The sequence below is a fragment of the Muntiacus reevesi genome, chromosome 5, assembly GCF_963930625.1.
Source record: "Muntiacus reevesi chromosome 5, mMunRee1.1, whole genome shotgun sequence".
Classification (NCBI taxonomy): Eukaryota; Metazoa; Chordata; class Mammalia; order Artiodactyla; family Cervidae; genus Muntiacus; species Muntiacus reevesi.
This window is the reverse complement of record NC_089253.1, coordinates 106810989-106834014: the sequence shown is the minus strand read 5'-3', so window position 1 is coordinate 106834014 and position 23026 is coordinate 106810989. Positions and strand designations below refer to the sequence as shown.

The following is a 23026-nucleotide window of genomic DNA, read 5'->3' as shown; positions in this document are numbered from 1 at the left end:
ACTCAATTTCCTTACTTGCAAAACTGTAATAAAACCCCCCTCCAAGGGCTGTTAAGAAGACTGAATGGATTAATTTTACAAGAATGCTTCTAATAAGGACTAGTAAATAGTACATAAGTTAAGTATCTGTTTAAAAAATCAAACTCCTATTATACAGTAGAGGCAGTAGCTGAAGCTCAGCAGTGAAATCACGTGATCAGATCACACAGCTAGCAAGTGCCTGAGCTGGGCTATAAATCCCAAGTCAATCTGCCTTCAGAGCCAGGGCTCTTGGCCAGTGTGTCCTCCTGCCTCTCAAACCACCCATCCCTGAGCGCCTCTGCATGAACATGAGACCCCTGCCCCTGATTATTAGAGGGATGGAGGGAGTATAGTGGGGAGAGCTAGTCCAATGAACATTCATCAATCATCTCTATAGGCATGACCCCAGGTGTGGAAGGGGACCCCAGAAGGGCCAGGCATCCTTCAGCAAAGCTCCCTGCTCCTCCCACCTCCATGCTTCCCGTCTCAAGGCTGAGAGGTCCGAAGACAGCTCAGAGTGCTCTACTGTGGTTGGTGAGTTTCAGGAGGAAAACCATCCAGAGCCAACAGTGGTGTGTAATTTCATCCCCTCTCTCCTTAGTTCCTTGCACTGCCTTGGAACATCTCCCAGGCACTGGCCTGTCCCACCTCTACATCTGGAAAAAGCCCAGGGGCCTGAGAAGTCCATGATGCAGTGACTGAACAGTGGGCTGTATACATCAGGCTGGGGATGTATCTTTATAAAATTCATACTCTTTGCCAGCTACTCATCCGTGTTCTTCCCCTATGCTGTCTTACTTGTTGTTCCCAACCACTCTCTGACAAAAGGTAATTATCAGCACTTCAAAGACAGGGAAATTAGATCAGAAAAGTTGAGTAACATGATCACAGCTGTATCACATAAGTCAGGGATCCCCAGCCTCCAGGCTGCAGACTGGTGCCTCCTGTCAGATCAGCAGTAGCATTAGATTAGAAATAAAGTGCACAATAAATGAAATGTGTTTGAATCATCCTGAAACTATCCCCTCCCTTCAGTCCATGGAAAAATTGTTCTCCACAAAACCAGTCCCTGGTGCCGAAAAGGTTGAGGATCACTGATCATAAATGTTGGAGTGGAGATTCCAACCAGCCTGATTTTGGTATCTGCTTCACCTGGGAAGGGACCGCAGGTCCTCAAGAGGGACTAGATGCTCTCTAAGGTTCCCTCCCCCCAATTTGTTACTCCACTTCTTTGGAGGCAGGGTAGCATAGGAATAACATGAGCTTTGGAGGCAGACGGACCTGGTTGAAGTCCTGCTCTACCAGATCACTGGCTATGTGATTTGCGGCCTGTTATTTGACCAACTTTGTTAATTAGAAAAATTAGCAACTTTGTGTGTCAGCAATATAGCAACGCTTAATAAACAGCAGGTGTTATCATTTCCATTTTCCATGCATATGTGCACGCTCAATCATGTCCCAACTCCTTGCGATCCCATGGACGGTAGCCCTCCAGGCTCCTCAGTCCGTAGGATTTCTCAGGCAAAAATACTGGAGTGGGTTGCCACTTTCTCCTCCAGGGTATCTTCTGAACCCAGGGATCGAACTCGAGTCTCCTGAATCTCCAGCATTGGCAGGCAGATTCTTTACCACTGAGCCATCTGGAAGCCCTCAGTTTCCAAGAGGAAGATCAAAACAGACAAAAAGGCTTTAAACAGAAAGGTCCAGCTCCTACACTTCCCCGCTTCTGCCAGCAGGGGGAAGGCCAGTGCTGGGCTAAGACATGCACAGGATCAGCCCTGCTCTTGAACTCACTGGGCTCTCTCCCCCAATGTCTACCCAGGAGATGCAGGAACCCTGCAGGCAGCTCACCTCTCTACCCAGGTAGGAGCCTTCCTTTTCAAAGATCAGGGCCAGGTACTCTTCATTGTTTCTTGCAAAGAATCCAGTAATCTCCTCCAGCCTGCAAGAGACACCGCTGGCAGTCACTCTTTCTGTGGTGAGAATAAAGCAAAACTGCTGGTGACAGCCGTCTTGGCAGACACAGTACTGTGGGGACAGCCACACACATCTGCTGTTTTCACACAAGGCTTCGCGGAAGTCTCCATACCAGCAGGAGTAAACCAAACACTGATTCTCAAAAGATTCTCTCTCTGTTACCTAAACCTAAACTAATGGCTGGTTCATTTCACCAAGCTATTTGGGTTGTTTTTTCAGAGTCATGAGTGAGTATGGGCAGTCTAGGGAGGAGACCTGGGGAGGTGAGCTTTGAGACCAGTTATTTCTATGCTCTGGCCCAGGGTACGGCCCAGACTTAGAACTGCAGCTTTTATTGGTCCCCTAAGAGACTGGTGTTTATTAGCTATCAGACACAAGTCTTAGTTTGTGCCAAGTCACTACCAACTGAGAGATTTGCTTTTTCCTCTCCTGTAGCAGGCATAAAAGAGGAATTAAAAAATCAGAAAGTCCTGGGTGCAGGAGATCTCAGAAGCCATCTAACCTTATCATAAGATTTTTAACCTCCTCATTTTAAGACAAGGAAACAAAGGTCCCAGGAAAAAGGTGGAAATTAATAAGTCAAATTTTATTATTCCCCCCAAAATCAAAGAATTAAGATATAAATTGTTTTTAAAATGCAGAGTTTCAACAGAAAACAATTACATAATACAAAAATGATCTGTGCCCTCATTTCAATTAAAAAGCAGAACCTCCTCAGACACATAACAGGACACGATGGCCTCTATTTTTATCCTCAAACTGATGATCTGTTTCCCTTCTCTGGATCCAAGGACAAAACAGTTGATTACCTCCAAACTGAAGGTGCAACTTGGGGTCAATGGATTCCAGCCCAGTGACAGTAAAAACGACATGCCAGAGAGGTGGGGGCCAGAGTGTACCCCAAGGTGGATGGATGCTGACAGCTGCTGAGGTGGTAGCAGGTGTCCCCCAGGCTGGCAGAAGAGCAGGCCCTGCAGGCTGCTCTCCACACAGCCCATCCCCACCCCATTCATCCCCTCTCACACTTGTGGAGGAGGCAGCCCACCTTCCATCACACGTCTCCCACCTTCCATCACACGTCTCTGCCTCCTCCCTAAAGCTCTTTAGAAGGGTCACTTTGAGAGAGGCTGGCAGGTTTACCCAGTTGATTGCTTTTGGGATCCCTCTGGGTTGAGAAGGCACCGTGAGGGAAGTATGGGTATGAGAAAGGGAGACATAGAGACACAGTCATTGAGACATGTCAGAAGTGAGGAGCAGGGTATACAGGCTGGCCTGGGTGTTTCCTGCAGAGAGGGGGTCTGCTTATGGAACCCCCAAACTGCACCAAGACCAGATATTCAGTCCAGGGTCTCTGGGAGGCTCTCTGGGAGGACGAAGAATTGGGAAAGAGGATAAAAGAATCATTGTGACTTGGATTTAGCAGCTACTGACACTTGGAAACACAATCTCTCTGCAGGGCCTCAGCTTTCAAGACACCAGCACACACACTTAGGCTGCGCTAAGCCCAGTGTCTGCCTCCCAAGGCCCATCAGCCCCTGGAACCTTCTCTGTGCCCCACAGCTGGGCACCTCCAGCAGTCCTGGCCGGTACTTGCGTCTGTTCCTTTTTGGCCCCGCAGGTGGGCTGTCTCCTGTCTGGAGTTCTCATCCAGAAGGGCAGGATCTCCTGTTTTCAATCTCCCTGTCTCCCTCATGGGGGAGTCAGGGTCAGACACTGTGCGCCCTGTTATCCTGATTTCCTAGAACAGAGGCGATCCTGAAAGACTGCCTGAATCCCAGCCCCCCGATGCTCTGCAGCGCGGGGGTGGGGGTGGGGGGCTGGGGGGCACAGCCAGCTGCCCCGCCCCCAGGCACAGCCACGGCTCAGGAAAGGAGCACCTTCATCTGACGGGGCTTTGTGCTTCTCAGTTCCCCGTCCCATTTCCTCTAAATGGCATCTGGGCTCCCTTTTTCCTCCCCACGCCCACCCTCTCAGGGACCCTCCCTGCGTCAGACTGTGTGACATCCTGTCTCTCCTCAGAGGTAGCGAGAAGCAGAGCAGGTATGACCTGGAGAACCTGGGTTCATCCTTTCCTTCCCACCCGGTGGGGTGGGCCCTCTCACCCCCATCAGCCCCAGGAAGTCAGGGCTTCTCCAGCAATGGGAAACCCTCCACTAGCTGCTCCCAGCGGCTCTGGGCTCCGGCCAACAGCACGGGCAACAGGAGGACCCAAGCCGCTGCCCGGCCCTGCTGTCCCCACCGCCCTCTCACTGCCAGGCCTGCCTTCCCGCCACCCTGCCCCAGGCCCGCGGCGGCCCCAACTACCTGGCAGGCTCCAGCGGGGGACAGGCTGGGGGCCACGTGTCACTGTGGGACTCCAGCGCATCGATGAGCCTCTCCCGCAGCGTCTGCACATCAGCTCCAGCCACTGTAAATGACGATGGGGTGGGGGAGCGAGAGGGGGACGGGGGATGAGGAGAAGGGTGCAAACCCCAGCTTCCCTCAGGGCCCAGCGCACAAGCTTGTTCTGAGCGAGATGAAGCATGTGTCAGTCCCCCTCCACATGAGGCAGGTGGGGGTCACCCCCCGACCCTAAGCATGGCAGAGGGACCCATCCCTCAGGGCAGGAGAGAGCACCCCAAGAGCCCTCTGCACGCTGTCTGGCTGCCCCTCTGGGTGCCCACCCCACTTTGACACAAGGGCTATTCTGGGAACACCTGACCCCATTTTCCCGGAGGTATCTTCCAGGCTGGCTGGGGAAGGCACATTCAGGACACCCCTCTGGCTTTGACTGGGGCCCTCTTCCCCCTGTAGAGCTAGCTGGGCTCTCTCTCCCCGCAGTAGAAGCCTGGGAGAAGGAGGGAGAGGAGGACTCGGAGCATGCCAACGGGACCCCGAGAGCCGGGCCACCCACCTGACAGCGTGGTTCCTGAGCCGGTCTTGGAGAAGGCCTTAAAGAACTGGAAGCAAACACACAGGAGTCAGCGGAGCTCCGAGCACCACAGCCGCGACAGCTGGGTATGCGTTTGTGGCCCAGTTGTCTACTAAAAGGGGCGGCTGTGGGGAAATGACTTAACTTTTGTGAGCCTCAGTTTCTTGGTCTGTAAAATGAGAGGAGGAGGTGTCTGCTCTTGGAGAGGACCCAGGATCCTCCCCCCAGTGTCCTGCACCTGACCCCTGCCCCCACGACGGCCCTGGAGCACCCGGGGAAGCTGCGGCTCAGATACTCGACTGGAGGTGACCTGTTTCTACAAAGCCCGGGGACCCAGCACGTAGGGCTAGAAAATAGCTCCTCTGTGAATAAACGATGCAGGCCTGTCTGAAAAAAAAAAAAGGGAAGTCACTTCATACCCCCACCCTGGAAAATGTCAGCGGCCCTTGGAGGCCGTCTGTCCTGGCTCCTTATCTTGGAATGGGGGCAGGGAGGCTGGCGTCTCTGGCCCCCTAGGACTCTCGGCCTGCCTCGGCAGACACTCCAGAGGGAGGCGTCTCCAGTTCGGTCCTACTGAAGGGTAGGCTTGAGCCCCTGAGAGAACAAGCCTTGTTACACATGGGCCAGGCTAACTCTCCCCATTCACACGACACTCAGGGCCAGCCTGTCACCCCTTTGAGAGAGAGGACAGAGGATGGCACCTCGGAACCCAGGCTCCCGTCTAAGTGTTAGAGAGCAGCCAGAACTCTGGCCTGGGCTCAGGAGGGGACGGAGTTCGGTTTTCCTGACAGGACCTGGAGGCTGGGGAGAGGCCTCTGCCTGAGGTCCTAACCTCAGGGCTACCTGTGGCCACCTTGGGCTTCTGTCTCACGGCCGTTCGGCCTGATCCAAGCTGGTGGCTGAGTGCAGGCCTGGGTTCAAGGCCTGGCTCTGCTACGCCCTTGCTGTGAGACCTCGGGCAATCTGTTCACCTCTCTGAACCTTCTCAAGATGAGGATGACACTGTCGACCCTGGAGAACTGTGACAATTCAATGACAACTAAAGGGCTTAGCGTGGTACCTGGTACAGACAGCAAGAAATCAACACATGTTAACATCATCATCCCCTTCCCTTGTTCCTTTTAAATACTAGGAAACACTGATCAGCCGGACCTGTCTGTTCTAGCCATTTGTAGGTAGAAAACTAAAATGTGGAGGCCACCTGCCCGCCTCTCCTCCGTGAATAATAAAGATGTGGAAAAGGCACGCACCTCTCCCCACCTGCAGTCTGCTCCTGCTGACCTCACCTGGACCCTGTTTTATCCTCTCTTTACTTACAGCATTAATATAAACTTCTATTCTGGGTGAAAACCATTCACTGACACATGCCACTTGTATTCCTAATAGTGTTCTTTGTAGATACTGAATATACTTTGAATTAAGAAAACTATACGCCATCCTTATACTTGTAAAAACGAGCACACCTTTCCAGGCTTATGACATGAGATCAAGTAGAGAGGGCATGTTATAGGCTGATTTTGTTTCTCAGAAACAAAATAAAAGATGCACCTGCTGGGGGTTTGGTTTGCTCACAAATAATATCCCAGAGGTTAGCCTCTACAGCTGCAGTTACTCAGGGTGATGGGGTCCTTTTACAGACAGGACAGACTTCAACTTGCTTCCACAGGCATAAAAACATGACTGACGCCATGACGCCTTAAGCCGTGTGGCTTTTCTGTGGCGATAGTTGCTATTGTCCGTTACTGAAGAGTAGTGTGATGACTCTTCTTCTTCAACCATCATCTCTCCAAAATCTGAGCAGGGGCCTTATGATAAGGGGGTTGGCATGACCTCCATCAAACGGGAGCTCCCCAGACCCGAGCTGAGCCTTCCGAAGGCTGCAGCCGTGGGCAGCGGGAAGTCAGATAGGGGCCTGAGTTAGGGGCTTGCGGGAATTCTTAAGAGCGCCCCTCACACAGCCGTCCCTTCTGTCCCAGCCACCTTCGAGAACACTGTCACCACTGGAGTGCTGTTTCCCATACCTCACACTCCAGAGGAACTTTTTCCTATAGATTATTCTCTTTTACCTTTCCCCTAGTCTACCAGCTCCTTCCCTAAGCCTACAAATAAACTCAAATCTATTTTTTTTTAAAGTTAAAAAAGGAGAAGGGACAGGAAGGGATGAAGAATGGGAATAGAGGCTTCTCCAGGTGTGGCATCTCCCATCTTCTTGCACTGCCAAGTTTCTCAAAACAGTGTCCTCTTCCTTCCCATGAAGCCGGCTGTGGCTCGGGCTCCCACGACTCAGTTGTGAGGGCTCCAGGAAAGCTAGGCTGACCTTCTCTTTGGCCGTCCAGTGACCTTCCAGCCCTTCCTACTCTTTCCGCAGTATCTGATGCTACCACTGCCTGCTTCTCCTCCCCTCGGCCAGGGTTTTCTTGAGCCACATCTTCCTGACATTCTCCATCTCCAACTCATGTCATCACCCTCCCTTGGTTTGCCTGACACCACCCAGGCCTTCGTGGTCATCTTCACGGCCTTCCCCTCGCCCTTGTCTCAGCCTCGTCCTGGGCTCCTCCCCTGTGCCCATGGCCCTTGCCGTCTCCAGCCCGTTTCTCCTCCCGCCAGGCATCAGACCGTGGCACTCTTCTGTTTAAAAAGCCCAGGGAGGCACTGTCACAAACGAGGGGCTCAATCTCTGCTTTTGAATGAATAAGTGAATAAACGGGTGAATGGACAGACAAACCCATTATCTGTCTCCCTTGCTGATGTCATCTACTTTGTCCAAATGCTTTGTGACCTGAACCCTGTCTCAGATCCTCACCTGTCTTAACTTCTCTTTCTTCCAGATGTCACAGCACCCCTCCCCCAATACATACACACTCTGGGAGACTGAGTCACCCCTCCCCCAACCTGTTTCTCCACCCAGGTTTCTTATCTCACCTAGCTCCTCCCTGCCACCCAGCCCAGGATCTCCCTCTCCCCCAAGCCCTGTGTTCTGTGAACCTGACCTTTCTGATACCTCTTCTGCAGTCTTCGAGACCAGATGCCTTGTCCAGAGTAGGGCCTACCACCTACTTCCAGGACCACTGCAACTGTCTCCATCTGTGCCCCCAACTCATGCTTCAGAAGCAGTAATATGCTCCATCTTTTCATTTTCCAGCCATCACCCTCACTGCCACTTTGCGTGGATTTCTAAAGGATAATTCTGGTCTGATCATGTCACTTCTCCTAAAAAGCCCTTCCATCACGCCCTACTGCCAAGGAATAAAGTCCGAACTCAACAGCATTCGAGGCCTTCTGCCTCGATCTGGAGGTAGATTTGGAGGCAGGATCTGCCCCCAACCACATCTACCTCCCACTGCCCCCCATTTCTTACATTTCAGCTATGATGAACTTGAACCTGAACTTTCCACCCATCCGCCTCCCAACTGGGAGGGCAGGACGACAGTTTCTTCACCTCTACAAGTCCCACAGTGCCTGGCATAGTGTCAAGGACAGGGAAACACTCAAAGGACATTTGTTCACTTGAATAGAGAACCTCTGCCCTTTGATCAGCTTGGAAGCTCATGTAAAAATCACATTAAAATCGAGTCAGGGCGCATTTTTGTCCTCTTATTAATATGCATCCTTATTAAGTTAGGTGTTGGAGGGGTGTGCCGTACCCAAGGGAAACCACCACCTTCCTTGGAAACAGGCCATTAAGACTCCAGCAGTGAGTTTTCTTTCCTCCAGGAGCAGTCAACACCCAGTCCCTTTCCTCTCAACACTTTGCCCAGGAGTTTCTGCCTTCCCCAACCATGGGGATCTCCCCAAAGGCGGGTGACCGGATGGCCTTGGGCAGGTCTTTGCCAACCTATCCAGGAACAGCTGCCTTCCCAGGGGGCAAATAAGGCTAAGCAGGAAGTACACTTGCCAGTGGCAACCATCAGTGGCACTGAGTCCAAGCCTTTGAAACAGTTTCAAGGCAAATAACCTCCAAATATCTTATAGCGAGCCTGTAAGATATGCATGAGCTTAACGGTTCCTACCCTGTAGATTGTCCGTGGAGGAGATGCCTGGGAGAGCGTGAGTGATTGCCGAGAGGGGACCCACCTCCTTTTCCAGACAGGCTGGAGACATCTTTCTGAGTCCTGTCCCCCAATCCCTGACATCTCACCATCTAACAAAAGACACACAAAATAACAGCCCAGACTGCAACCCCTACTTCCAGCCTTGAATTCCAGGACGGGCCAGCCCTGGGCTCCCTCCTTCCGGGGGCCCTGCCTCAGCCCACAGGAGTCTCTGCTCCAGCCGGATCAGCCTTCTCAACTCACCACATGGGTCTGCCCACAGCCTCTGCCCTCACATCCTCCCCTGCCCACGCTCCTCCTCCCTCCCAGCCAAACCTGATCTGTCCTTCACCCCCTGCGGAAGTCCCCCTCCTCTGGGTGCTCCTCCTCCCACACGAAGGCCTCTCTGATGTGGGAGGGAGAGTTCAGTGAGCCCAAACTCCCCCTGCGTTCACCATGGACACGTCGCTCCCTGCCTGGCAACTAGCTGGGCGCTCCGGTGCCCCGTGGACAGCACTCTCCTGTCTGGCTGGCCTCGCTTATCTTTCTGGCTGTGGCTTACAACGTCTGGCCTCTCTGCAATGGTGAGCATGGGGCTGTATCCGCAGAAAACACTCACTCCACAGCTGCTGGTGGATGGACTGCCTCAAATGCGGCATCACAGAGGGGCTACCACGAGCCCATGGGCAACCAGAAGGAAGACCACTATGATTCATGGAACCCAGGTGAACACCGCAGTGCCTTGGCACTGTCACAGGTAAGACCTCATTTCACACGTGGCAATGATCTATTAGGGAGACATTATCATCCCATTTTTCAGACGAGGAAACTGAGGCCGGTGGCTAGGGCGTTGTTAAGCAACTTTCCGAGTCACAGTAAGCAGTAAGCAGGGGAGCCAAGATTTGACCTCGTGTCAATTATCTCCTCAGAATCTTGCAAAGGGAAGGCTTCTGTCTGCTCCCACGCAAGGCTGCTGCTTCCTGTAATCTGGATCCCAGCCAGGCCCTTGGCTGCACTGTTCCATTAGCCACTGAGGGGCACTCCTATGACTCATGGCAAAGCCTCCCTGACCCCAGGTTCCAGCCTCTAGGTCCCCAAGCACAAGCCAGAACCTGCTTCCAGCTACCCTCTCCCTCCCTCACCTCTGTTCTCTTCCAGTTGGGCATAAGCTCCCGTCTGGTTGGGGCCCTGACGCAGCTGGCCCGCCCTGCAGGGCCAGCTGTTTGCTGAACAGGATGGGCTGGTGGAAGCTGTTTGCTCAGGGTGACAAGGGACAGGAAGCAGAGGAAAGGGACAATGACACACGTCACTGGGGGTGGCCTGTCCCCTTTACACCAGTAACTCTCTCCCGCCTGTTCATCATCTTAGAGCTTTCAGCCTTCATGGGTGGGGGCAAGGACAGGCTCCAGTCCCCAGGGGACCAGGGCTGTCTCTCTGGCCGGCTGGCAGCCAGGGCCACCTCTGGGCTCTGCGCTGCTTTCCAGGGAGTCCAGCCATGCTGCTCACAGGCACACTGGGCTCTCAGTAGGCCAGAATTTCTGGAGATTTGGAATCTGAGTAGTGTTTCCCAAACACTAGAAGCGGTAAGCTGTAAAATCAACTTAGTGAATCACAGCCAGTATTTTTTTTTTTAATAAAAGAATAGAAAATATCACTGTGTACTGCACTTACTAAGAATATTGTTTTATGAAACAACTGCTTTTAGGGATAATGGATCCAAACTGACTTCTGGATCTCCTTGTAAATATTGCTGGCTACAGTACCAAGATTTGAAAGTCATTGCTTAGGGCCTTAGAGCTGAGATGCACCAGTAGCTAGAGCTACACGCGCCCTGGCCCAGAGCCCTGAGGACAGGCCATCAAGTGCCTCTTCCTGCCGAAGCTAAACTGCGGGTTGCTTGGGAGAGGCTGAGAGGTCACCACACTGGTCTCCAGAGTTCTGAAGAAATGGACAGGTGACTCCCAGCCCTGCCTGGCCCGGCCTGGCGCTGCCCGTGTGGAGGCAGGGAGAGATCAGGGAGCCCAGCTCAGGGGCCCTCCCAGCGCCCCTCCCACAGCCAGCTGGGCGACTGGGGAGATGATGAATCACTTGAGGCACTCGGGCTGCGTGTGCTGCGTGACTTGGGTAGGCGCCGAGAAGCTCTGGATCTCCTGGTGTAGCTGGGCCACCTCCTTCACACCCACTGAGCCCCAGCCTCTCCCAGACAGAAACAGAATGTCCCAGGTGCCAGGCCCCACGGAACCCCCCAAGAAGGACCTGACCTGGCCACAGGCCCATCACCAACCCTCCTCCCGGGGGTTGGGGGGTGGCTGGACCCCTGTGCAGAGCCCTCACTGAGACCAAAACTCTGGCCTATGAACAGGGACTCCTGCCGTCACCCTGACTCTTTCCCTCAGCTTCCCACTAGGGGTTGCTCGCCCTGACTCAGCAGAAAGAACAGAAGGCTCCATGCTGCCCCTGGAGAATAATTTTGAATATTTCAAGTTACATATCTTGAGGCTGGGGATAGGGCAGCAGCCCCATCATGGGAATCTTTAACATAAAAGAGATGGTTGATAGATAATGTCTCTGCTGTCACCTCTAAATGATAACGGCAGCAGCTGCTGGCTCAGGACACCTCCCAGGCCAGTGAAATGGGGACTCGGGCCCTCACCCTAAGTGGTAAACAGGAGTGCGGGAGGGAGCTCTCTTGGGCCACAGAAACCCTGAACCCAGCAAGAGGTCACCGGCCATGAGAACAGGACCGTCTCATGGACTCAGAGCTGGAAATGGCTGGAAGAGAACGTGGACTCAGAGCTGGATGTGGCTGGAGGAGCCCAGGGTCTTGCTCTCCAGAGGAATTCTCCGGGTGTCCTCAGGCTCAGATATGGTTCACAGTTCCACCTGGCAACTGAAGCCCCTGAACTCAGAGTTCTCTTGTTCTGGGGAAAACGCTTGACTTTTCAGTCTTCAAAGGCATTTCCTGGTTAATCCTAGTGGAAGCAGAGGAAACTGCTTTTCTAGATGCCAGTCTGGGGGGAGCAGGCTAATTATCTGTGGCTGGAGAGAGAGATGTGGATTCTTTCATTTGGAGGAGAACTAATTGGATTACAGCCGGACCTGAGCCCTGAGGAGGTGCTGCTCTGGGCTTCCCAGGGCCTCCGACATGAGAGCCTTGGAAGGCATCCAGATGCTAACTAAGTGGTTGATGCCCCGCAGTGGGCAGGCGAGGTCTCATCAGAGCACTCATGCTGCCTGCAGTCAGAGCCGGGTGACGGGCCATCATGTGTCGGGTGTGACGATTCCTGTGATGGGTATCCCTGCAGCCTGAGGCATGGGGCTAAAACTCTCTGACAGGTCACTTCCGAGCCACTCAGGTTCAAGGCACTGGCCTGAGGTGGATGAGGCCTGCCAGTGTCTCCCGGGTCCTTTTCGGGGAGACCATGAGGTCCCCTGAGTCTGATCCTGCCCCCAGGTGTGTCAGAGCCTAAAGCCTGGTTTCACATGGTTGAGATCAGCCCTCTAAGCCTGGGAGGTCAGTGGGGGCGGGGGGAGGAGTTGATTGGAAAGAGGCTCCTGGAAGCTGGGAGCTCTCACAAACCTAGGGGATGATCGCTTTTCACAGTGAAAATCTGTGGGTCCCAACATGACAACACACAGCCCCTTCTCCTTTTTTATAAAGGGGAGAAGGTCACATACCAAGTGAGCCTCTTTCTTTTCTGCCTCCCAGTTCACATGCCTTTCTGCCTCTAGAGAAGGTGCCTCATCAAAGCACAGGACTCCAAGGGCTGGGATCTAAGCAGGTCAGGCCCAGAAGCCTGGGAGGACCCCCATGGAGCTCAGCCGGGCAGATGCCAGGGAAGCACGGGGCAGCTGGCAAAGTGCTCCAATGACTCTGCCCCGCCAGGCCCGCATCACCCCTCCTGGTCACATACCCTCACGGTCGGGAAGCCAGGGATGTTGAAATCTCTGCAAACTGCACTGTTGGTCTCCTCAGCACAGTCCAGGGCAGCGAGATTCAGTGCAGGCCTCCAATCTGAAATGACAAAAAAAAAAACAAAAAAAACCCTGGGTAAGTACAATCCATCCCCACCAATGCCCATGACACCTGTCCCAGAAGCTCTAAGGAGAATGGTCACCCCTTCTTCAAAAAAGGGCCTCTGAGGTAGGTGGGTTATTCTGCATTTAGCCTGTGCTTAGGGCACAGTTACCTAGCACCAGCAGCCTACTCAGGACGGCAATCTGTGTTTCCCCATTAGGGGGGGTGGGGGAGGGACACAGGGGCTGAAGGGAGGTGTGAGACCAGACTGGCCCTCCTGGGGAAAAGCCTCTGGGATGTTGCCTCAGCCCCTGCTGGCCTCTAGAAAGGGTCAGCTCCAGAAGGGTGAAGAGCATGCCTCTGGAGTTCTGAATTCCCCAGTGGACCCTCAGTGAAGGCTTCTGTGGCCAAAGGTGTCAGCCCCATTTGGGTGGGTGGGACACAGGGCAGTGAGGAGCAGCTCCCCAACCAGAGATGAAGGCAGAAGTCTAGAGGAGGTGGGTGAAGACACCTGGGATCTAGAGCCGCTGGGAAAGAAGCCCTGAGGCCAGGTCTGGAAGGAGTCGAGCAGTTGCCCAGGCCAGTTGCTTGGGCACCCTGCTCCTTCGTCAGGCCCCAGGCCATGAGTCTCCCTCTGCTGGAACTTGCTGGCAGAGAGAACACGGCACCGATCTGGGCCGCAGCCCAGGATCTGGGAAACAGAAAACAAACTCATCAACCAGGCAGGCCTTGTGAGCTCCGGCTGCAGGTCAGGTGCCCCCAAAGTACCCACCAAAGTGCCATGTTATGGTGAGGCTGTTCCTGCCATACGGGAAGACAGGCACATGAAGCTGCACAGGCCGTGAGGTGGCAACAGAAGCGCGGTGCCACGCTGAGTGGCACAGGGCCCTGGAAGAACGTGCCCACAGGGGAGACCAGCCCTGGGGACCATGCAGGGGCCCGGCAGGAAAGGTGGGAGTCAAGGGGAGCCTTGACAGTCATCGAGTTGCCAGGGAACCAGGGAACGGGGTGGGCAGGCGAGGAGCAGGTGGACTGTGAGGCCGTGTACACAGACCAGGCCAGCTGCAGAGGCAGCGCAGCTGGGAGGCAGGCAGGGGCCGGCATGGGCGTGCAGGCAGGGGGTCTGGGCTGACTCCCACAGCACCCTGCAGCGTGGGCATTTCTGGTCAAGTGAGGGGAGGAGCAAGCCCGCCCAGGGATTCGGGGAGCCCACATCTTCCCCACAAGGCCCTTCACCTCCCATCTGGGCCACAGGAAGGGGTGGGGTGGGGGGTTAACACAGGCAGCCCACCCAGTACCCACTAATGACAGAAGACTAATATCCAAATAACATCCCCAAGACCCAGGGACCTCTTACCTCGCCCCAGAACTGTCCCTTACGACATCTGGAAAACCGTAGGCTCTCCCAGGAGCTTTTTATGCCCAGAGGAGAAGGGTCACCCTCACTTCCATGACAGAAGAGGCAGGATACCACTGCATACCCTGACCCAGCCCTCAAAGGAAAGGCTCTGAAGGTTCAGAGCAGCCAAGCTGGTCCTTCTAGGGGTGACACAAGGGAGGGGGTCTGGGACTGAGGCAGGCCAGAGGCAATGCCCACTTCCTCCCCATCCCTCTCCCCCTCTGCTTTCTGGTTGGCGGTCTCCTCTTAGCACCGAATCCTAGCGGGAGGGAGGGGTGAAGATGGGGGAGTGGGGCATGAATGGCAGTGTTCTGCAGAGACAGGTGAGCCCCAGCCTGTGATGCCATTTCCCCAAGGTCCTCCCATCTCATCAAACCCCATTTAGGGAGCTCCTGGCTCCCCTGGAACAGAAGGGCAGCCTTTTGAGCTATAAATGCCTGCCATCCTGAAAGGCCTGTGTCCTTTGGTCTTACATCCAGCTGGCAAGTCGGCCTGCACGAACGGGGCTGTGGTCAGTGATCAGGGTCTGCTCCGTGCTAGGCTCGGGACAGCAGCCCTCCTGCCCTCCCTGCCACTCTGCTCTCCCCACCCCCGCCCCACTGTGGGCACCACATGGGAGGGACAGAGTCAGGCAGTCCAACCACGCGGAACCGCTAATCCCAACCAGCTTCCGTGTCCTGTCCACCCTCCCTCGCAAGTCTCCTCCTGCCCACTCCCTAGTCTAGTCTCCTTTCCCTGCTCCTGGGTTCTTTATCTCTAACCTCACCTCTAACCACCCTCCCAGAGAGCTAGTGCAGGATTTCTTGTCCAGATGAAATGTCTCATTTCCCTCCTGGCCAAGGTTCTACTATGCTCTATCACCGGCTTAGCTGGGCTCTAGTGATCTTTCCTATCTGCAGATCTATGTCATTCTATTCAATATTCTTTGGTGGCTCCCATTGCCTCTAGAAGAAAACCTATAGGCTTAAGGCCTTTTTTGGTCTGGTTCCCCCCCACCCAGCATCCCCTTACCACTTCCCCAAATCATGCCGCAGGAACTCTGAGGGTTTTCTTCTTTCTTAAAAGCACAATGCTCACCCAGATTACTGCACGGCCACCTTTACCCTTCCAGCAAACTTCCAGTTGTCAGGTGCAACTCAGTTGGAACAGGATTTTCCCCCATAAGGAGTCATCTTCCAAGCCCAAGGCTCAGGACCCTGTTCTCATTTCCACCACACAGTTCCAAGCTGTCCATCCCACAGCCTGTCCATCCCTGCATCCTCCTTGCCGAGCTTCCCCATTACCCTGCACGCAATAGGTGCTCAGTGACTATCAAATGAATTACACAACTGACCCCAGTCCAAGGGCTGCTTCAAAGAAACCACCTGCCAAGGTAGCACTTGAGTTTGATCCCTGGGTGGGGAAGATCCCCTGGAGGAGGGCATAGCAACCCACTCCAGTATTCTTGCCTGGAGAATCCCATGGACAGAGGAGACTGGCGGGCTACAGTTCGTGGGGTTGAAAAGAGTCAGACATGACTGAGCAACTTAGCACACAAGGGCCACTCCAGGGCTGGAACATCTCCCAGCCGCATTCTATCCTCAGGTTCAGGTAAGGAGTGAGGTTAATGCCCGTCACCTGCAGGAGCAGAAGCAAACTGCCCAGGGATAGGACCGTACCCTGGATCACAGACAGAGCACCCTAGAGCTCCTTTCTATGGTGCCTCTCCTACCCAAGGGAGGCCCAGCAAAGTGTAAGAAGCACAGGTCACCCCGTAGAGTCATCTAGCACATTCCAGGCTCGGCTTCTTCAGCTCTATATCTAGGGCTTTGGTCATTTAGTTCCGGGAGACCCCCAGGAAAGATCCAGCTGTTCTCAAGAGAGTCAGCAAGTCAATTAGATCTAAGGGCGGAAGAGAGACAATTTTGAGTCCTTCCAACAGGGAGGGTCCCTGGCCAGGGGTCTCATGGGGCCACTGGGCAGGGTGACCAAGGACAGCAGGCCTCAGCTGCTACTCTCCTCTCAGAGAGCACAGGCCGCTTTCCCTCAGGCCAAGCTGCTGCTGCGGCTCGCTGGGGAATGAGGCTCTCAAGGGACTGCCAGGCGGGTGGTGGGGGGTGAGGACTCAAAGCTAGTGTTCCATGAGCACCCAGGGCACGTTCCAGATTCTCTCACCCCACCACCGCCTCAGGTGCCATTTCCCCTTGCTCTCCAAATGAGGACAGGGACCAAGAGGCCTCCAAGGGGCCCAAGGACTACCAGACCCAAAAACCCACTTTCGTCCCTCTACCTCACCAGGGTCAGGATGCTGCCTTTGCGTTTTTGCTGTTTGCTCTGATCACAGAGGGCTTCCCTGGTGGCTCAGCAGGTAAAGAATCCGCCTGCAATGCGGGAGACCTGGGTTCGATCCCTGGGTTGGGAAGATCCCCTGGAGAAGGGAAAGGCTACCCCAATCCCTGGGTTGGGAAGATCCCCTGGAGAAGGGAAAGGCTACCCACTTTAGTATCCTGGCCTGGAGAATTCCATGGATACAGTCCATGGGGTCGCAAAGAATCGGACACGACTGAGTGAATTTCACTTCACTTCTGATCACAACCTTCGCCATGAGAGAGAGAATGGTTAAAACAGTTTCTTCTTCTAGCTACATACCATTTTCTGCAACACACAAGGGCTGGTCAATATCACAGACTCAGCCCTTACTCAGATGATGATATCTAGCAGGTTAGGTTATTGTATGCCTTATTTATGTAGTTTAATGTGCACAACTCCACTATGAAAAAGGAAGAAGGTATTTAGCTCTAGACCTGCTTTCTCAGACTGTAAAATAGAGATCAGATAACTGTGCCCAAGGCACACAACTAATCAGTGGTGAGTACGGGATCTGAACCCAGGATTTGAGCCTCTCTGCTGGTCTCGAGAGGGCTCAGGACACAACAGAGAGCTGCTCTGTTCAGCCAGGGAACTCAGAGGGGATGGGGTGGGGAGGGTGCTAGTAATGGGGAAGGCCGAGGTCGGGGTTGGGGGTGGCGGTGCTGATGCATGGGCGTTCTCAGCTCCTGGCTCCTGGAAGTCTGCGGTTCTTCTCTTTATGCCTTGATTCCCTGTCCCTTCAGGAAATGGAAACCCGGTGCCTCTTCTTACCAGCCCCAGCCCGACGGGGAGAGGGACGCTGGGGCCAGTCAGGTGCTGGGAGAGTCCAGGCTGAGGAATGTTTCTCAGGAATATCAATGTCAATACCTTAATGAGCCATAACGACCTACACAGATCTGGTTTGACACTAGTCACTGCAGGTCTGACGATTCATCATTCTAGTAACAGCACCAGGAATAAAGAGGGCCTTATCTGGCCGCCCCGCTGGTAAAGCTAAGCCACATTTAAGGGAAGTACCCTGCTGTCAAAAAGGAACACAACTGGGCGGGGGTGGCTTTCTAAGGGGTTGGGTGACTTAATACCACAACCTGCAGGCCTGACACCGAATAATCAGCAGCCTCAGCCCAGCCCTCCTCTCAGGGGAGAAAAAACTTCCCTGTACAACTACTGGCCTGGCAAAGTAATCTCGCCACTGACAGGAGAGTAAGTGAGCAAATGGAGGGGATGGGAGGGGAGGTGTAGGGTAGGCAGGGGACAGCTGTAGACCTTGGGGTGGTGGCAGAGGAAACACCTTGTGGTGGGGGGGGTGGACCCCTTCTGGAGACGCGGGCAGCGTCCCCGCCCCCACTCACAAGGCCAGGAAGGGGCACTGGACCCAGAGTCACAGGGCCTGCTCACGGCTGTCACTGGCCGAAGCACCATGAGCACCTCACGTCTCCGCTCTGGGTCTGTTTCCTCGCGGGTCAAAGAGGGCCGAGATGAAGGTCTCTCACGTCCTTTCCAGCTCTGAAAACCACTCCAGCCAAGGAGAATGGCTGTGACGCCTCGGAGGGTGACGCAGCCTGGGCCTCTAATCAGGCAGAGGCCAGGCCTGCCCCGGCCACTGGAGCCAGTCAGGTGGAGAGGTCAGAACGAGATCCCACCGGAGCCTCCGGGGAGTCCTCCTGACTCAGGGAGCTGGAGCCAGGCCTAGGCTGTTCCCACCACGTCCCTTCCTCCTTGTTGCCAGCTTCTGGGCCATGAGACCATGACATGGCCAAAATGCCTTCCCCGCCCCTCACACCTGGCTGACACCCGGGGCCTGAGTCAAGAGGAGCCACGGCAGCAGCAGAAGGCCTGCTCCCCACGGCCTCATGGTGGATCCCTGAGGTTCGTGTCCCCGGTCTGCACGGGTGTTCAGTGAGCGGCTGCCCTGGGCCAGGCTCTGCACCGGTGCCGCAAGGGTACCAGCAGGATGGAAGGGCCACTCCTGGGAGAGAAACGGGGGAACCAACACCACTCGCTGTCACTCAGCACCCACGTCTCACACATCTCATCTCCTCGCTCTTCACCTGCAGTACCCTTCCTCCTTCCCCCCTCACCACCTGGCCTAGCTCTGAAAAGTCAGGAGGAGCTGGGTGCAAGAACCTCCTCCATCGCAGACACAGAGAACAGAATTACAGACCCGGAGCTAGGTAGGGGGGGCAGGGAGGAGGAGAGGCTGGGACTAACAGAGAGAACAGCATGGAAACATATACAGGACCATATGGAAAACAGACAGCCAGTGGGAATTTGCTATATGACTGAGGAAACTCAAACTGGGGCTCTGTGACAACACAAAGGGGTGGGATGAAGTGGGAAGTGGGAGGGAGAGGTTCAAGAGGGAGGGGATGTATATATATACCTGTGGCTGATTCATGCTGATGTACGGCAGAAACCAACATAATATTGTAAAGCAATTATCCTTTAATTAAAAATAAATACATTAAAAAAAAAGAACCTCCTCCAGCATCTGTGTAATCTTGGACAAGTTACTTAACTGTTTTGTTTTGTTTTGTTTTAAACAGGGCTATCTGTTGCTCAGATGTTTTCTCACAAAGATTGTATAAAGGCCTGTAATGGTCTATAAAAGCCCTTAGCACAGTGCCTGGCAGAAGGCAAATGTGTAATAAATAACTGTTTAGATAAAGGCCTCTGTGACCTTGCCCTTCCCTGAATTCCCGCAACAAGAAATGGCTAAGCCACGCTCTTTTGACCCTTTTCAAATATAGCTTCTAAGAGGTGCCAATTTCCCTGCTGGGTGATTTACCCAATAGTAATGTAAACAATGCTTTGTACACAGAAGTCACTCAACAAATATTTGCTGACTGATTAGCCAGTAAAGAAGCCTGAAGGTCTAAAAGGAACACAATTTCCCAAATGTATGGTAAGGTAACAAGAGCTGCTCTGGAGTAGAAAGGGATGATCTGGGTCCTAAGAAACAGGTGCTTTGCCCCAGGGTAACAACTGCCCCAGAGAACCTAGCCCACAGGTTACTGAAGAAATGAGCCCTGGCCAGTCAGATAAATGCCTGAGGCCAATTGAGCAATCCTCCCTTCCTTCCGCCCATGACCTTCCACAGTCTCACCGTTCCTACCCAATACATTCATACCAAAGGCAGAGGGCAGGGGCCTCTGACCCCTGGGCCCAAGATGGTGGGAGAGCAGCCCTCTGCTGGTCCACAACCAAACTTTCTCAAGGAACCTCAGAATATAGAAGTGTTGAAGGGCCTCGCCAGGAAACACCTCCTTGGACTGCAGTGGAGGCAGTCTTTATCACTGCAACACAACACCAGATTCGACAAGTCGTTTCCCCCAACCTGATCCTGCTTAGGGAGCTGACACCTCCATGGCTCATGGGAGACTCCAGGTTTTCACCTAAATCTCCCACCTCTCATGGACTGTGGCTCATCTCCACCTGACACCATTTTTCTTTTTAAGGGTAAGTTTTGACTTGCTTTTTTTAGGGAAAGACTCTTACTTCATGCAGTGGGGAGAAGACCCTCATCCAGAAGCAGGCGGGGTCAGTGTCCGGATGTACAATTCACTGGAAATCTCTAGGTTGCAAGAGAATGAACTCATGAATCAGCGGGAAGGTAATCTTTCTTTCCATCACTCTCAGGATCTAAGAATCTTCTAGATGGAGTCCATCTGTAGCCACTAAGGACCTCTTATAGCCTCAAAGTGGAAACTGACTTAGGAGTTTTAGACACTCAGGCCCACAGTGTCCCCTGAACACCTAACACCTCTTAGGTGTTCAGATTCTACGTTCAACATTCTATCTGCCCCCTGCCTTGACCAGACGTGTAGTATCACTGAAATAGCAAGAAGAACTGCTGAGAAAAGGCACATTTAGGTAACAGAACCGTAGAGGCATGCAGACAAGTGTCTACATGTAATTTGGAGGGAAACTGGTTTATTGGTTTTGTTTCAAAATAACTTTCCAAGACCATATGGCTTGCAGATGATACATCTTTTCCATCTGGCCACTTCAGGAACCACTGTGCAAGCTGCTCCAGGAAGAGAGGGCCTGAGTCTGAAAACCAACACCTACAAGGGCATTGCTCTGTGCGTTTGTCACTCAGTCATGGCCAACTCCGTGTGACCCTATAGACCGGAGCCCGCCAGGCTCCTCTGTCCATGGGATTCTCCAGGCAAGAATACTGCCTTCCTCCAGGGGATCTTCCTGACACAGGGATCGAACTCATGTCTCTTATGTCTCCAGCATACACAGGTGGGTTCCAGTGCCACCAAATGCACTACTCTACCGCAAACAGTTAAGTTTATCAAAAAATACCAACAGCACAGCAGGGGAACAACAGCTCCGGTTGTTTTCTCTCCAGGACGAGGCCTATTCCCTAAGACAACCGAAGTCCTCATTCAGTGACCACTGAAGGTCAGGGGCCCTGCTAGGGCCCGGAGCACCATAAGCAGGAAACAGCTCTGCTCAGAGCAGCATATCTGAAACACACCACTACCACATACCAGCCCCACCCAAATACCCACCACCCGGCTAGACAGACGGATGACCCCACAGGGATCCTGACTTGCAGAAAGGAAACTGAGATACTGTACCTCAAGTACTTACTCAGGAAGCTGACATTCACTGTCGTAAGCACTAGATAAATATAAATTACTATGGTTGCCGTATTTATTCAGCTCCAAAACTTAAGTTTTTAAAAACATTAACATTTCTGTAATGGAGGATGCCTTTAAATCTCTATCCATCTATTAGTGATCGTCTTATCCTTCTACCTCTCAGGCTGATAGTAAAAGAATGGCAACTGACAGTCTCTTTAGAATGAAGAAAACATAGTATTAGTGGCCAGGCCAATGAATGGTAAAATGGAGTAAGGGCCAGACACACGCCAAGAGGCTGCCCTCCATCAGGCCTCTGGGCTCGTGAGGTTAAAGCAGAAGGAGGGGGAGACGGAGAAGGAGGGTCCAGAAACTACAGCTGGAGGCAGCAGGTCAGGAGAGGCCTGGAAACAGGAACAGGGAAACTCTGCCTCAAAGATAAAGCTGAGAAAGGAGTCTACGTACCAGCTGGGTCTGCTAGCCAAGGGGTGGGGCAGGGAAGGAAGGAGTGGGGATCAGAGGGCGGTCGAATGAGTACTGGTCCCATCGCAGCTGGGGAACTCGCTAGGACGGGTGCTGCTGCCACAAGGCTGAACTACAGGAAGCCGTGTAAGGTGTCAGCGACGAGAAACAAAGGCGACCACGTCGCAGGCATGGGGGCCGAGAGCCGGCAGAGGACTGACATGGAAAGCAGGGCAGGTCTGGGGACCCAGACCGCGGGAAGAGGGAGAGAAACCCGGGACATGGGCCAAGGGGAAAAAGGAAGGGAAGGGCGAGAGCTAAAGATGGAGCTGAGGGCTGAGAAACTGGGCGCGGGGGTGGAGCGGGGGAGTGGGAGGGGCAGAAAGAACGGTGGGCGGAGGTGATGGGCAGGGGGAAGCGGGCAATGCCGAAGGGGGCTCCGCAAGGCAGGTGGCGGGGATCCGCCCGGATGGGACGAGGAGAGCAGCCTCCCCCCACCCAACCCCGGCACCCAGTTCCTCACCTTTAACGTCGTTGGCCAGTGCCTTCCACGTCGGGGCGAAGGCGATGCAGTGGCCGCACCAGGAGGCGAAGAACTCCACCGCCCAGGCGCTGCGGGAGCCCAGCACCGTGCGGCGCACTGTGTCCGCCCGCAGCAGCGTCAGCGGGTCGGAGGACGAGTAGAGCGCCGATCGCGGGGCCGCGCCAGCGCCACGCACCGCCAGCAGCAGCGACAGCAGCATCAGCAGCCGCGACGGCGGCGGCCCGGAGCCGCGGCCGCACCACCCCATCCTCGGCCGCCGCGCGGAGGCCACCGCTGCGCACAAGTTTTCGGAAGACTTGGAGCTCAGCGGCTCCGCCGCGGCACCTCCTGCCTCCGTGGGGAGGCGGAGCCCGCAGGCCCCGCCCACCACGGTCCGGTCCCGCCCCTGGCCCCGCCCTCTGGCCCCGCCCGCCGGCCAGAGCGCCGACGGAGGCCGAAGCTGGGCGCTGGTCTCCCCGCCAGGCTGCGAGCGCCTCTCTTCGCCTCTCTTCAACCTTAGAGCTGCTCGAGTTCTCGCCTCCGCCTGGAAAAGGCGGGGAGCGCAGCCCAGGCCCCCGAGCCCCGCCCGCCAGATGATAGGTGTGGGACATCCGCGGGGGCAGAGTCCCGGGCGACAGAGGCTCTCTGGGCGACCCGGGGAAGCCATTTGGCTTCTCAAAGGCCCCGTACCCAACGGAAAAGGAATCCGTTGGAATGGATTGGACCGATGGACGTTGTTC

General features: G+C 54.3%; 1 protein-coding gene across 2 annotated transcripts in view; it reads right to left on the bottom strand.

The window, feature by feature from the left end:
- QSOX1 (quiescin sulfhydryl oxidase 1) overlaps positions 1 to 22646 on the bottom strand; it is a 40750-nt gene extending 18104 nt beyond the window's left edge. For both annotated transcript variants that reach the window (XM_065936155.1, XM_065936156.1), the window contains exons 1-5: positions 22287 to 22646; positions 12855 to 12955; positions 4892 to 4937; positions 4303 to 4405; positions 1873 to 1963 (exon numbers count right to left, since the gene is read on the bottom strand). In XM_065936155.1, coding sequence (XP_065792227.1) covers positions 1873 to 1963; positions 4303 to 4405; positions 4892 to 4937; positions 12855 to 12955; positions 22287 to 22554 — 609 coding nt within the window. In that variant the 5' untranslated portion in view covers positions 22555 to 22646. The remainder of the gene's footprint in view (positions 1 to 1872; positions 1964 to 4302; positions 4406 to 4891; positions 4938 to 12854; positions 12956 to 22286) is intronic.
- Positions 22647 to 23026: the final 380 nt, after the last annotated feature.